The sequence below is a fragment of the Rhamphochromis sp. 'chilingali' genome, assembly GCF_963969265.1.
Source record: "Rhamphochromis sp. 'chilingali' genome assembly, chromosome: 8".
Classification (NCBI taxonomy): domain Eukaryota; kingdom Metazoa; phylum Chordata; class Actinopteri; order Cichliformes; family Cichlidae; genus Rhamphochromis; species Rhamphochromis sp. 'chilingali'.
In genome coordinates, this window is record NC_137935.1 from 11,705,623 (window position 1) to 11,721,703 (window position 16,081).

A 16,081-nucleotide genomic window follows, 5' to 3' on the forward strand; every position below is an offset into this window, starting at 1 on the left:
GCAATATAATACGTCACATGAAGATATGGAAGACATTTTATAGACTGGTTTTAATGAAATCAGTTTATGAAATGATCAGCCGACATTTATAAAATGGATGAAAATGTATAAAAATGTTAATCACAATTAACCAGATCCACTGCTTTCCTTGGTTTATTCAGCCATGGATCTAAAACCATAACGTATTTACTATAACAAATAGTTTCATTTCTTTTCTTTGAAGCTAAAATAAAAATAATTTTATGCTTTTTATCTCTGTAGCCTCATTTTTAAACCCAAGTTTTGGGGGGTACTTTCAAGGGCTTCTTTTCCCCTGTACAGCTATTAATCTGAGCCTTGGTGTGCAGTCTGTGTTCTTACTGGTCATGCTGTCTGTCCTCTGCAGAACCATCAGTACCACTGCCCTCGCTTTCCTGTCCAGTGCCCAAACCAATGCGGCACACCCAACATTGCCCGAGAGGACCTGGCTAACCATATGAAGGATAACTGCGGTAGCGCCCTCGTTCTCTGCCCCTTTAAAGATGCCGGGTGCAAACACAGGGTAAGACCTGCATCATTTGACCTTAAGAGATGACTTGTCAAATGTTTTGCCTTTGTTGTCCAAGAAGGAAACTTCTGGTCCTTGGTAAATGTGTCCAAAGTATTGCCTTTCTTCTTCTCAGACATGCACTGCTGTGGCTGTAGGGTCTATTTTAATGAGATCAACACTTCTACACTCTGACAGTGCATTTCTGTCTATTTATAAAACCCACATCAATCTGGAGAAATGTGGATATGCTCGAGGAAGAGTGACTTATGAGCACCAAACTCCGGCTTGGTGTTCTGTTAAGACTTAAAAAGCATCTGGAGAGCTTGACTTGTTCTATTTAAAGATGGCCTGATGGAAAGTACAAACACAAAAGCAGAGTGCAGATTCACTTTGCAGTCTGAGCATGCTCATCTTCATCATATTACTGTTTGTTTTATTATTAATTGATACACAGGAAGTTTTAAGTGTCCCATACTGTATAAAACCTGGGAGAAATACTATAAATAACTAAGATTAGCGCAAAAGCATTCTTTTACACTGATGGGAAGCCAATTTTTGTTTTTATAATCAGATTCCCCGTTCTCTGCAGTGCCCCAAACTGGCTATTGGTCGTCACCTGGAAGACACCACTAAGTCCCACCTGACCATGATGTGTAACCTGGTGGGTCGTCAGCGGCAGGAGATCCTGGAGCTGCGGAGGGAGATGGAGGAGTTGTCTGTAAGCCACGATGGCGTACTCATCTGGAAACTCAGTGACTACTCACGGAAACTCCAGGAGGCCAAACTCAGAAGTAACCATGAGTTCTTCAGCCCGCCCTTCTACACTCACCGCTATGGCTACAAGCTGCAGGTGTCAGCCTTCCTCAATGGTAATGGGAGTGGTGAGGGCTCTCACCTCTCTGTCTATATCCGCGTGCTGCCCGGAGAATATGACAACCTGCTGGAGTGGCCCTTCTCCTACAAGGTGACGTTTTCCATTCTGGACCAGAGCGACCCATCGCTTTCAAAACCCCAGCACATCACGGAGACCTTCAACCCCGACCCTAACTGGAAGAACTTCCAGAAGCCCTGCAGCAGCCGTAACTCACTGGACGAGAGCACGCTGGGCTTCGGTTACCCCAAGTTCATCTCGCACGAGGAGATCAAGAAGAGGAACTACGTCCGGGACAACTGCATCTTCATCAAGGCTTCTATAGAGATTCCCCAGAAGATAATGGGTTGAGATGCAAACTTTGTTTTCTGTTTATGAGGGAGAAAGATTCGTTAAAGACTGGAACTGAAACTTAACCTTGAGAACTTATACAGACTTACCCTTTAGACCAGGGGTCCCCAATCCCAATCCACGAGGGCCGGTGTCCCTGCAGGTTTTAGATCTCACCCTGGGTCAACACACCTGAATCACATGATTAGTTCTTTACCAGGCCTCTGGAGAATTTCAAGACATGTTGAGAAGGTAGTTTATCCATTTAAATCAGCTGTGATGGATCAAGGACACATCTAAAACCTGCAGGGACACCGGCCCTCGTGGACTGGGATTGGGGACACCTGCTTTAGACACTTTCTGCCCTTATAACTTCTCCACCACAGAGCTTGTAGTGAGTCTGTCTGGCTGTGCAAGTGGACTTGGAGGACCTTGATATATCAGAGAGGAGAAAGTGTTTCGTCTGCAGAGCCATCAATCTCTGTTGTTTCTTTTATTATTAATTTTTTTTTTTTTTTCAATTTCCGTTTGTTGACCTTTAATCACAGTCTACAACTGAAAGCCTTGGAAATCAAACAGTGCCTAAAGAGTTTATCTTAAGTTATGCTTTTGTTGTTTTTGTTTTTACCATACAAAAGATTATGGAACAGATATAAAATAAAGCTGAAGGGCTTCATTAGCCTCTACACTAAGAGTAGGAAAAAAGGAAAAAAACAAGCTGTTTTAGAGATGTCCCATTTTTATCTGGGATGATCTAAAGAAGAGGGAGCAGAGGACTCAAGCTCAAGCCTAACTGCCTTTTGTACATGTGCTCATACAGTATATATGAACCCTGAATACGCAGTAAGAACTGCTTGTGAGATTTGTGAACACACAAACAGGTCAGTGTTCACGGGTGAGAAACTTCCAGCTCAAATATTGATCATTTTCATGTTTTAATGGAATAATGATTCAAGACTGTTCTGGATTTGAACTTCCTGGCTGGCTGTTCTGCATGGCTTTCCTTCAGGTGCTCCGGTGTCCTCTCACAGTCCAAAGACTTGCATGTTAGGTTAATTGGTGAGTTTAAGTTGGCCGTAGTTGTGAATGCAAGCATGAGTGGATCACAGTTTCTAGGTTAGCCTTTTGAACTACCAATCCAGCTTACTCAACTTGATTAGGCTTGAATAAGAAAATGAATTCTTTGGAAAAGATACAGCTGCTATAGCTTATAATCTTAGCGTGGCTAACAGCTAGCCTTCCTGCTAGCCTTCAAGCAACTGTAGCCAACAGTCATGTGGGGATTACTCAGTTGTGGATGGCTTTAGACAACACAGAGGAGTAGTCACTCATATTATACTTCTTTGAAGTCCACCTTAATGCCAGACAATGTGGTGTCTTGTATGTATGGTGTACTGTAAAGTTGGACCAAGCTAGTCCTAGCATGCTCACAGAAACTGTAAACCACTCATACATCACTTTCAAACAGCTTTTCCTCTTGTTTCCTCTTGATAAGCTAACTACCTACCAGCTGTAACAAAAGATATGAGTGTTATCAACTGCTAGACTTAAACCACTGAAACAATAAATATCCAGCAAGCCGTTGAAACATTAACGTTATCTTCCCAATCAGACCTGCTCATGTTGTTTCAGTGCAACAGTTGTTCAGTCAGATCGTCTCTTGCAAAGCAAGAACTATTGATCTGATTATCAAGAGCAGACAAATATCTCTGGATTTTGTTCATACAAACATTTGACTGATGACATATTTGGTTATGAAATGATTATGATCAGCTAACCACACAGCATCGAAGCTCATCAGGCCAACCACGGCCTCCAGTGCAACGGGTTAAGAATGATTGTTTTATTAAAAACTGTTAAAAATATATTATGAAATGGTTCTTCTTCACAAACCTTTCATCACTATAAAGTCCAAAAAGGACATTCAGGACATCAAAGTCATGTCGACTGTACGATTTTCTCTTTCCATTGAGAAAAGATGGTGTGTCAAAGGTTTTTCAGCGTTGAGATGTTTGCTTTCAAAATCTCTCAAAGCGTTTTTTCACCTGTCAACAATGAAACTACAGGTCTGTCTCTTCTTCCCATCACAGGACCTTTCCATGACTTTGTTTTTTTAGCTAGTTTGACCCCCCCCCCCCCCCCCCCCCCCCCCCCCGGTGTGAGTAGCTTCAACCAAACAAACACTCGTACTGACCCTTAGAGGCTTCATATCTACAGTGGAGTCCCAAATAAGATAAAAACAAACTCACCTTCTGTTGGTCTTCGGATGAGTAGAGCAAAGAGGTCAGCTGTCGGAGTACCTGTGCATTTAAAAAAAGAAGGAAAAGCCATGTGGCCTTTTTATACAGTATGTCTTCGCATGAGGGTTTTAGGGCTGAGCAGGGCGACATAAACACGTGCATGCTTCATGTGCTATCACCGGGATCACATTTTTGTACTGTAACTTGTAAAATCCTCTCCTGTTGATGGCTGTTCTTTCTTTTGGACCATTGGAAAGATGACAAATTGTCGAAAAGAATATTGTTTTTTACTTTTTTTGGTTTGTTTTTATATACAGAAATGTGAACACTGTTTTTAATATAACCTATAAAGACAATGAACACTTGGCTGTGAAGTGTGTTTTACGTAGCCTGGGCGTTGAGGGTATACTGCAGCTATTTTGAAAAGATAGCAAGATCGATGCATAATGTAACAATGGGGAGCGGCCCTGCGCTAAACACCACTCTCCATCACAGCACCATCCGAGGTGTGGAGGACTTTCTCGATGCAGTTCACTCACGATGTATGTGAATACTAATGTAAAAATGCAGAAGCACATTCTGTCTTTTTATGATTATACATGGAAAAATTTCCTGATTTCTTGTCATAATACCAGCTGATATTTTCCAGTGATTTAAAGAAGTGAAAAAATAAAACTTTTTGTAAGATTCTGTATTTTTAAAAGTACCTAGCTGTTTTATACAAACACCTTTCATTGGAGAGTCGGGGTGACTTTGGGAACTTTCAGACCCTTTCGTCTCTTGGACATTTGGAGAATTTGTTCGTCCGTGTGGTTTGAGCCTTACATATTCTGTCTGTATTATTTCCTCTTAAAAGTATTTATTTTAAGGAGCCGTCGTGTGAGTTTGCACACGTGGTACAAATGTTTTAATATGTTGACTGATGAGTGCTTGTCAATTTCTTAACTGAAATAAAATACCATATATTATAATTGTTTTGTTTTATCTTTTGATCACATTTGCCCACTAAATTAAATCATCAGACATCATGTATACTGGTATGTTTGCAAATGTGACCTAGCACCCTCCCACATCTTTACAAACTGTCAGTCAGTGACAGTGCCCTGACAAAAGTCAGTGATGCGTATTTTATATATTTAGACCTTACTCACACAGGCCTAGAAATTGGTCAGAAAAACCTGGTAGTATCCAGTTAAAAATGTGTATTCCCTGACTGGCTGGCGAGTAGTTACCAGGTAAAATCAGTCCCATAGAACGTGCTTCCTCCTTGTGATTGTTTTTGTCACTAGCACATTGCTGTGGTCTCCTATTTTGCATGGAAGATTAACTTGTCTGCTAACTAGAAACACCCAACAATCAGTCTGGGACTATATATTTTCCCCTAGCGACAGGTGTTTGCCAAGTGGTTGCCAACTAGTCTCTATGCCTGTGTGACTGGAGCTCCAGATCCAGATCATCAACAATATTAAATATTCTAGGATCAGCAACCTTTTTAATTTGATCCATGGGGTTCAAAATCATCTGGAAACAAAGAGTCACTGATTATTTTATTTAAGTGCTGTTTGTGTTTATGTGGAGCCAACAGGAAGTCAGCCAACTAGTCCATGCTCTTTATGGACTCGACTATTAAGAATGATGCTGAGCATGCTCTCTGGGCCCAAAAATAGCAGTATAATGTGGTACATCCCAGTATTATGGAAGCCACTGAACTACTTTTATTCCAATTCATTAAAGGAAGCCATCTAACCAATCTGAATCAAGTTCTTAATATATCTGTGATTAGTGACTTGAGATGACCGTTTTTTGTAACAAGTAATGAAAGCATCTATGATTTGATAATGAAATTGTGTGTTTCTGTTCAGTAGCCACAACAGGGGTAATTTTTAAGTACTATTTATCAGTCTGTCAGCAATATTATGGAAAAATGAACTGGCTGAAGTTCATGAATCTTGGTGGAGATGTGGAGCACTGCCAAGGAGGAAAATCTTGGCAAACTCTCTAGATCATTTTCTTGGTTATTAAAGTAATTTTGGGATAAAGCCCTGGGCTGTTTCAACGATGTTGGTTTGTCTGTTTTTCTGTCTATATAGCAACTACTAGGCTGGATGTCGTAAAGCTTCTTGGAGAGATGGAGACTAGGCTAAACCATTAAACCATTAAACTTTATTTAAAATATTAACTGCACTGACCTTGGTGGAGTGCTGCACCCTCTGAATGCCTTTCTAGTTTAATGTGATTTTGGACTGAAGAAGATTTATACTGTTTGCATTTAAAATACACTCATACTTAAAATGCCTCTGAATTATTGATGAAATATATTATCACCATTAAAACTTAATGATACTAAAAAGCTATAAAGTTCATCTCAACATTCACATTTAGCAAACTTGCCTTCTGTCTGTTTTTTTTAAACTCATTAATATTCAAAACCACAACAATTTTTTTTTGTTGGACTCGATTAATCCACCTCAGGTTTTCTGTCCTTCAAGTGCAGTTGTATTTTTAGAGCAAACATGACTGACCTCCTATACAAACAGAGTCACTTCCTCAATTCTAGGTCAGGGATCAGTTTGATTTCAGTTGTGTCTTTCTTTAAGTCTGCTGTTACTCTGCTGGAGTTGGAGGGGGTAGGGCAGGGGAGGAAAAGGGGCAAAGGAAGTGAGACAGACACCAGCCCTCCCTGCTTTGAAGTTCTGCCAGGAGTTTGCATTAGCTTGCAGTTTGGATAATGTTCAGTGCAGCAGGATTTAGGGAAGAGGAAAATGAGCTTTTATCCTCAAAGTCACTGAGAGGTCCCTAAGGAGGACAGTCCTGCTTTCCACTTACTGTACAGGAGTTGGCCAAAGTCTTTTAAAAACCCATCATATCAACTATCGGAGTCCCATATTTTTTATTTTTTCATTTAAGAATGAAAACAACATCTGTTTAAGGAGCACCGCATGACTGTTCCCTTTGCTTCTTTGCTTTTTGAGGAAATTGCCAATAATCTTAAAAAACACTTCCTAAGAAGGCTTACCTTTCATTCAGGATTGTTTTTTTTCACAAGTCATAGAAGTCATTCATTTAAGGAAAAGGGTCCTCTCTTCAATAATAAAGAAAGGCAGAACACTATGAGGCTGAAAAACCATATGACAGCCTCATACTTTCCTGGCAAAAGACACACAACCAACAACACTGTGCCGCTTCAGGGCGATGCAGAATCAAAATAGTAACAGCTAATTACATGTTAGCAGGCTCCATGTTTCCCATGAAGCACAGACTCACGTGCAGTTTGATGTACAATGCTGCCCTTTGGCTTTGCACATTTTGACCCTCAGCTCCCATTGGTTAACGATTTAAACGCACAGTCACGTTTTCATATAAACCAGTATCATTCCTGTTTGTTGAGCTCACCTATACTTTAGTAAACTCAAGCTAAAAATCAGATCCCATCTGGGTTAAAGAAGGAGGTTGTGGTGAAGGCGGAGAGGAGCCCAACCCATGGAGGCTTTCCTCGCCCATTAAAAAAAACACACATCAAAGAGAAGCTGTGGTTTATGAAGCGGTGCCATGCTGTCGTGCCTCGTACTGGAGTTAAACAATCGTGGCTCACAGAGCAGGAACTGAACCGGGGTGGTACAAGAGTGAGATGGTGTCCTACAGCAGAAAAAAAAATCCTAGCAGAAGTAAACATATGTGCTACACAGCAGGAGTTTCCTCAGGAGTCAGATAAATCATCAGACATGAACGTGAGCATGACAGTTCGTTCCTGGCCTGTGAACAGGACTTTGGCAAAAATTTTTTATCTTAACTAAAGTTAAATATTTACAGAAAAATATTCTCATATATGGCCTAAAGATACCAGAAGGATTGTTGATTTCAATGTTTTAACTAATCTCTTCACATTTAATAAAAAGGCTGTAGAATGAAAAAAATAAGGAAAAAGTAGTTTGTATATAGAAGGTGTAAGAATTTGAAGATGGAGTATGCAAAAAGTGTAAGCACTTCTCAGACTCTACAGACCTTAGTTAGCATGTAAAATGTTAAAGTTCATGACAGTACAATTACACAAAGACTGAACAAGCACAGGATGTTTTGAAGAGCTGCTAAGAGAAAAGCCATTTCTCTCTAAAAAGGACATGGTAGCACAGCTTACGTTTAATTTTTCACAGGACTGCAAGTTTTCAGGGTCCTCTTAACATTTTTTTTAGAAAAAAAAATCCTGCAGGTTTTCAGAGTCCTGTGAAAACTTTTCTCAAAAGATTGCATATCGATATTTTGTTGACATCCAATACAGCGGCCTGAATGATAGGGAGAAAGATAACAAGATATGTGAGTGGGGAAAATTGATTTCTTTCTTGTGTGGCGTAAACAACTAACCACTATTGCAACCCACCATCAAAAGAAATGAGGGGAAAAACGTCAATATGTACAAGTGCGAAGCTGTTCTATGATGTCTGAGGATGTCAATAGCCCTCAGCCTGAGCACATCATCTGCTTAGAGAAGATGACTAATGATAACATAGCACAAATCAAACTTGAGACACTTGGAAACTAAAGAATCCTTCACCAAAGAGGAGTTAAACCAGAACACGGGCCATCAAAACTCCTTCCTCTCCCAGGTTTTCTTGTTGTTGGTTTCCCATCTGTGTTTCTGTTGTGGTTAGCCTCTTATGGGGTGGGGTCTCTAGCCCCACACCCAACCCTCCTTCATTCTCATCCTTGACTTAGATCCAGGAAGTGGTGGAGCTAAAAGACTTGTTGGACAGAGTGAAAGTGTCTGATAAGATAATTCATGCAAGTTAAAAATGTTCAGTCAGAGGATGTTACAAGTTACAGATAAGTGAACACAAATGTTTGTCGGCCCTTCGCCAACTTGTTTTGATGATAAGACTTTTTCTCTTTTTAAAGTACTCAGACATAATTTCAAAACAAAAAATCAGCACCAAGTCAACTAACCATTATTATTATTATCTTATTAGCTATGCATGCTAATTATTCAGCTTAAATTAGTTAACAAGCACACTATTTTGGAATTAACAAACCTAAAATAAACAACTAAATACAATGTCAAAGTTCATCATAATCTTAAAAAGATTTTACCCATTTTTGCACCTCAACCGTAAAAGGCTGCTGGGGTAATTGCTGTTCCTCTGCTGGACGGGCAGGCATAAACCCCTATCTTTGTGAACACGAAGACTTGAGAACGAGGCAACGCAGGATTTTCAAATTGATACCACAGGTCCATCTATTGAAAATCTCAAACAATATGGAATTTTGATGACCTCAATCTCAAGGTCAAGGTAAGTGGTCAAGTGTTCTGAAAATCCTGTGAATGCAATAAATAAGAAGGAAGTCACCAAGGATTTTCTAATTTATACGATGGGTGCATCTTCTAGGAGGGGTAGCACTGGGGGCAGTCAGTATTTTTAATATTCTGAACAAGTAGGCTGCAGCACCTAATTAAGTATTAAGTAAATATTTCCTGTGAACTTCTCTAAAAAGATACCCTACAACGGTTATTGAGAACGACTAAAAAGTATTGTGTATTAAAAGTCAGAATAACTAATTTGACCTTCATGCTTGTTCTTTGTCTGGTAATCCATAATATAATCTTCTTTAAGTCAGAAGCAGCCCCACCCCACTCCTCCCTCAGTGACTCACTGAAATAATCCCACTTATCTTTAAATTGGAGCAGATGCAAAGGTGCAGACCTGCGACTTGTTCTGAATGCATAACGAACACGCACCTCATATAAAAACCATTAAAAATCGTTAAAAAAAAAAACAGTCAGCCGTGAGCCCGACCATGTATGACTCATGCAATTCAATGACAGATGCTCTCTCCGTCTAAATCCTACTGCATTATTGGTATGCGCAGCTAAATGTGTAAACCAAATTAACAGCTTGTAAGATTTATGTGGGGGTGTCATTTTTATTATTCTTCCATAAAAATTCAATGTTGGTATTCTCAGCTTCTCCTTGAAATTCCGACCATATGTTATGATAAGGCTGTCTGACCTGACCTGTTATAACCACGACCTGAATACAACAGAATCTGATAAAGCAGTGCAAGACAGCTGCATGATATAGTGTGTGGAAAGCAAAAGAAAGATGGCCTCTCCTGCATGTATGCAGCCTCTGTCAGAGGTCAGACATACATCTGATAAATATCCATCTGGTGACTGATAGATAGATTTCATCTCTTTTTAAAGCCAGCCGTGTAACACCAGAAACAGTGACCTGAGGTCGTAGGTTAGTCCGACCTACCGTGGCTACCTTCCAGCACTACACCGCTGCCAAGTGTGGATCAATTACTGGCTTTGATTACTGGAAAATAAAACAAGAGCCTTCGGGTGAGGAACCAAGAGGGGCTCACCCACTCATGTCAGAGACAGAGATCTCTGGCTGATGAATACAAATGTGCTTCAAATATAGCATACAGCTGTCTGTGTTCAGTTCATAAATTTGTCGTTTTAAAACTAAATGACTAAAATGTGTATTTTTTCAAGTAACCTTCACTGCATTCTTTTTTCAGACTTCATAAAGTACATTTTCAAAAACGATACACCACTTTGAAGACATTGATTGCCAGTAATAACCACATCACATATGACTATTACCATCACTTGCCTTGTGCATCATAAAATAAAGAGCAGCTTAAAGTTGCTGTTGTCTTCTAGTAACAACATTCAAGGCTAGTGTGAAAATAAGGGGCCACTTTTAGTAATGAACTGCAGATAAACACATTTAAAGAAGAGAACATCCTGGAATATTTGAAATTTATCATCATGAGAGCTGAGTAATATAAGAGAAATGAGCATCAGTGATGAAACTGTGCACAACATGAATATGACAAATACAGGAATACAATTTGTCCTTAGGAAATAATGGCAAAAATGGATTAAAAACAAAGTCATAGCGTACCACGGCAATGATGCGCTGTTGTTCAAGATTTGACTCTGTCCTGCATAACTGCTGTTATTGTTCAGTTTCAATAATTATACAAATGGTCATTAGAGTGTTTCCGCTTTGAGATTAGTGTCATATTTTTTAGCAGTAGATGAAAGAGACACATGGTGGTGACAAAGCTTCGACTTGATCATTTTTAAGATTTGTACACAAATGCTTTTATAGATGGATAAAAGAATGGTGGACTCATGCAGAGAAAGAGCACGACAATGTGATGTTTGCTTGGGAGAGTGGGAATGGAGAAGTACAGGAAGGTCAGATGGAATCACACTGTGACTTTGTGGATCTAGAGAAATCATATGATAAGGTGCTGAGAGAGGAACTGCGGTATGACTGCATGAGGGAGTCAGGAGGGACAGAGATGTATGTGAGGGTTGTGCAGGATATGTGTGAGGACAGCGAGACAGTGGTGAGGAGAGATACATGGGTTCAAAGTGGGGGTGAGATTACATCAGGGATCGTCTCTGAAGCCCTTGTTTGACCGGGGTCAGGGGTGATTTGTGACAGAAGATAGCAGTGAAAGGGAAGGTTTACAAGATGGCAGTGAGACCTGGTATGATGCATGGATTGGAGACAGTGGCACTGACAACGAGACAGGAAGCAGATTTGAAGATGTCCAGAGGTGGATACCTTGGACAAAAGAATTTGAAGATGGAGCTGCCAGGCAGGGGAAAGACAGAAACCCGCAGAGGAGAGGATGGCATGCAGAGGATTTAAATCTGATTAAAGTTTTAAAATTGAGGCAAACTGTGCATATATGGTTAGTTAATGACTGTAATTATGACAGGCACACAAGACAACGTGTTGCATCAACATATGAAGCTATGCACAAACTGTGTAGCTCTTAATGTATTTGAAGCCATTGCCAATGGGTGTGAAGGACTGACATATGAGCAGAAGACCCCCAGTACTCTTGGGAGGTGGTGTTGGGTCACTCTGCTTTTAAAGGAACAGTGTTGCACACTAAGAACATAACTGTACACCTGCCTTTAAGTGTCCTTGCTCTACCTCATTTCATGGCGAGTTGATGCCCCATCTCTTCCACCATCATGTAACCAGTGCCAAGCTCATTTATTTTCCACAAACTGACAGCTGTAGCTAAACTAAATGAAGTGATTGAATTCTATATGCGCAGGCACATTCAGTGTTAGTGGATCTCCACAGAAATTCAACCAAAATGGTCATCAGCCAGAATTAGCCTAATCTTGGATTTAACCGCTGTCACCCCAGAATCCTCTCACTACTAAACACACTGATGTGTTGTGCTTGTGGAAACAAATCTCTTTGGCCTGAAGGCCTGCAGATAATCTTAACTCCAGCCTTTAGCTCCTAAGTAATGGCTTTTTGTGGCTCGAACCATGCAACCCATAATCTGGCCGTATGGTAACAGGCCACAAAGGCAGATACATGAGCAGAGAAAAAGACTTTAAGAACCTTAGTCCAGAAAAAAATAGACCCTTTATGGTCTTTGGCCTATTTTTATTTCCCATTTCTGGAATATAATTGCACACAACTGTAACTAGCAGGTATCGTCTTACTAAAAATGGCATATGAATTTATTTTTGAACACAATGAAGCTGCTACACATTCATTCATCTTGAACCTCTGATCCCACAGATGTGGCATTAGCCTGACTGGACATTTGATAATGCCAGTAACAGATCTCACTGTAGATATTTGTACTGTAGATTCATTTTAAGTGGGAGTGAGACATGTAATATATATTCTAGACAAAAGCCACAACCTTCACATGTTAACTTCCACATTTCCAGCTCCATAATATTATTACTGGATCCTACTAGTGTTTCTCTGTTCACTGAAGTTCAAAATAACCCTTTATAAAACCCTACAGTACATTCGTTGACTGAATCAAACAATTTTAGCCCCTCCTCCTTTAACTTTCTTCCTATTGGCTGTGTCTTACAAACTGGAGGTGAGAGGGGCTTTTGTGGGTGGAGCTTTGACTGCATTGACATCATAAACACTGAACAGTGGAAAAAACTGTAAAAAGAGAAGTGTTTAGAGATGTCTGAAACCTCAGCTCTTTGCCTACAGGGGTTACTTACATACATACTGTATGTATATATGAGCATTCACTACTGTAGCAGTATATATATATTACAGAAATCAGGAAAAACAGAACCCCTTTAAATTAGCAAAATAAATATTGGCATACTGATCCCATTGAGTGCATTTAAACAAATGTAAAATAACTTTAAATAAGTTTAAACACAAAATAAAGAAACACGCAAATACACTTTCACTCATCCTCTAATGCATAGTTATGGCAGGCTAGACAATTCATTGCTTAACCATGATTGGGCAGTCTGACTGGTAAAGTCTGTTAACTATACTCCACACTGTCTATCTCCTCATCTTCACTGGGCACAGATGTCGCTGTTCTCTCTGTGCCACAAGTAGAGCTTTAACAGGTAGGTAGGCTAAATTAATCGAGAGCATTTATTTTGGTTTGGTGTGTGTGTGTGTTTATCTTTTTTATTATTATTATTTTAAACATACCACACAAAGCTGCTGACTTCACTCGGCAAGGTTATTCATGGTGCTGTGTTTGTGTCAGTTTGTGTAGGTGTTTGACTCTGCAGAATGATATATTAGGGCCGTGCAGCCTATACAGATGTGCATGCGTACGGCAATGTAAACTATTTGTTTCATCTTACTGAAGCTGATTTGTTCTGTTGCAGCACAGTCTTGTGTTTATGGAAATTTGTTTCAGTCACTGAGCTAGGCAGAGAGAAATTGAAATTTGGGGTCATTTCAAAACTTCAACTTAAAAGCTCCAAAGGTGAAGTTATTTTCTCAGTTTTTGTATGATTTATTTAGAAGTTTAGAGTTATTAAGCTGAAATTTTTGACTTATGCAAGGCATAAGTATCTGTTTCAGTGACACAAACAAGCTTCCATACTTTTCTTTGTGTGTATGTGTACGAGTTTTAGTTTCTTAAATGTAGAATTTTATAAAAGAAAGTTTCAATTAAAAAGGCATGCTTTATTTTGTTGATTATTATATATATATTTAGATGCATACGCTGATAAAAAAAAAAACTACTACAGCACTACTGAAGTAATGGTGTCTAAATAACTGTACATAAACAGATGATAAGGACTTTTATTGTGAAAGGAAGTAACAGAAAGAATACCATGTATGACAAACTGAGTTTCTAGCAGGGCATTTTGTGGATGTTTAAAACAAATCGGCTTTATGGGCATGAATCGGGTAATGACACGGCCCTTGACGACAGAAACTAACACTGCCTCCTGTTGGCAGTAAACAGGATGAGAGTACACAAAGCATGTGCGCAAGCTCTGCGTAAGACCTAGTTAACGATTTCACCATCTTCTGAGCTGTTTTGCTTTCCTTTATTTTCAGCAATGATATTGATGATCTCCTTCACTCTGAATTTTAATATAAAAGTGTTGCCAGTTTTCCGTCTTTCCTGTGGCACATAACATAAACATTAAATTGGCAAAATAATGTATTGCTCCTTTGCTTTTAATGATACAAATATCTGTATATTTTTACACCAGTATACCAGTGGGCACAAAGCAGCTCCTGAGCCAAGCCGTATTTTATCCTATCAGCAGTGGTGTACTTATGGAGTAGTGCCCTGTAGTAACGATGTCACACCCCTGTCAGCCCAAGTTTAATCCTATTACAACCACTTTCATAATCACCAAGATTTCTAGATTAAATTTCCTGTGTCAACAGCGATTACACTGGGAGGGCAATGGGCTTGCTGAGGCATCCAGATGGGCAGATACAACTGGAAGTGATCAGAAATATTACAAGTATAGATTATATATACAGCATTCCCAGACTGGCTCTGCGTGCTACATAAGCTTACCCTCTAACAAATGTCATTCAGTTATCCATTTGAAGAAGTAAATCAAATCCATCAGCCTCCTCACAAAAAGGTGCTTCTTGTGTTTTTAATTAGTAAAACAGGAAATCAGAAACACAGTGACACTCTTGACCAGATGGTCCGACCCAGATTATCGGCTAAACGTGGCTTCCCAACCTCTCTCAGCTCCTCATGACACCGCCGTCGTTTCAAAGTAAACATTCTCCGCTCTCTGTCGAGCAGGTCTCTCCTCTGGGGGCCTGGCCGTTCAGTACCTCGGTGAACATTTGTTCCCATGTATAGATGTCAGCACAGGGTTATTCAAACAAGTGTGGTTTGTCTTTTGTATCTCGCTGCACTGAAACACGCAGCACCCCCCACACTTGTCTTGAGTTGTATTCCCCACATCTGTGCTGTGGCTCAAATATCACTGGTTCCCCCACAAGCATCTGCTGCACAAAGACTCACTGGAAGTCACAATCCTCAACCATGGGAGAATACTCTCAGCTATTAATGTGAAGCTTTGAGTTTATGGATTAAAAGGAAGCCCAGTATTGTCTGCGTTAATGTGATTTGGCACACACGCATCCCCGTCCTCTGCTATGTTAGGATTTACCTCATCCTGACCTGCTGGAAAGGCTGGTGTTAGTGCACCGGTGGGTGTTATTTTGGCCGTCTGATGGAGGCAGAGAGGAGGGTGTAGGGACTGTCAGTGAGAAGAGGTAGAGTGGCGCGGTTGCCACGGTGAACGCGCTCCGTTTCCACTAAGCCAGCCTCTGATTGGCTGCAGCCACGACTGAGGAAAAGAGATTCTGCCAATTGGAAACAATTGATGTTTTGTTGCCGGGCCAAGCTGTCCTGATACAAAGCTGATGTTTATTACCTATAAGATTGCACCTCAGGTTTGCAAAGGTGGTAAATAAGGTAGGTTGTGCTGCAAAGAAATTCAAAAAAGTGCCAGACTATCCAACACATCTGATACGTTACTAAAGTTAAAGTTAAAGTCTTAGAACTGCAATTTAAGATTTGTCAGCAAAATATAGCCAATGTGCCAGTAGGATTTTACTGAAATACATGCATCAATTCTTTATATGATTTTCTGCAGATAACAATTTAAATACAAGCATCTCAAAGAAATAAACGTGGCTCTTGTGGGTTGGGGTATTTTTGGTGATGAATGAATAGAGAAACCTTTTGTTTATTTAAACAACTTTTTACATTTTTATTTTGAAAGTCTATCAAATAAATCTACATAATTAAAATGTTTTTAAAGGATGAATATGGCGTCTTCCTCTATTTTTT

At 39.9% G+C, this 16,081-nt stretch overlaps 1 protein-coding gene across 1 annotated transcript in view; it reads left to right on the plus strand.

Annotated features, from left to right (window-relative positions):
• traf4a (tnf receptor-associated factor 4a) overlaps positions 1-3,863 on the plus strand; it is a 35,737-nt gene extending 31,874 nt beyond the window's left edge. Inside the window, exons 6-7 of the mRNA XM_080890043.1 lie at positions 386-541; positions 1,119-3,863. Of these exons, the coding sequence (XP_080746169.1) occupies positions 386-541; positions 1,119-1,751 (789 nt within the window). The 3' untranslated portion in view covers positions 1,752-3,863. The remainder of the gene's footprint in view (positions 1-385; positions 542-1,118) is intronic.
• Positions 3,864-16,081: the final 12,218 nt, after the last annotated feature.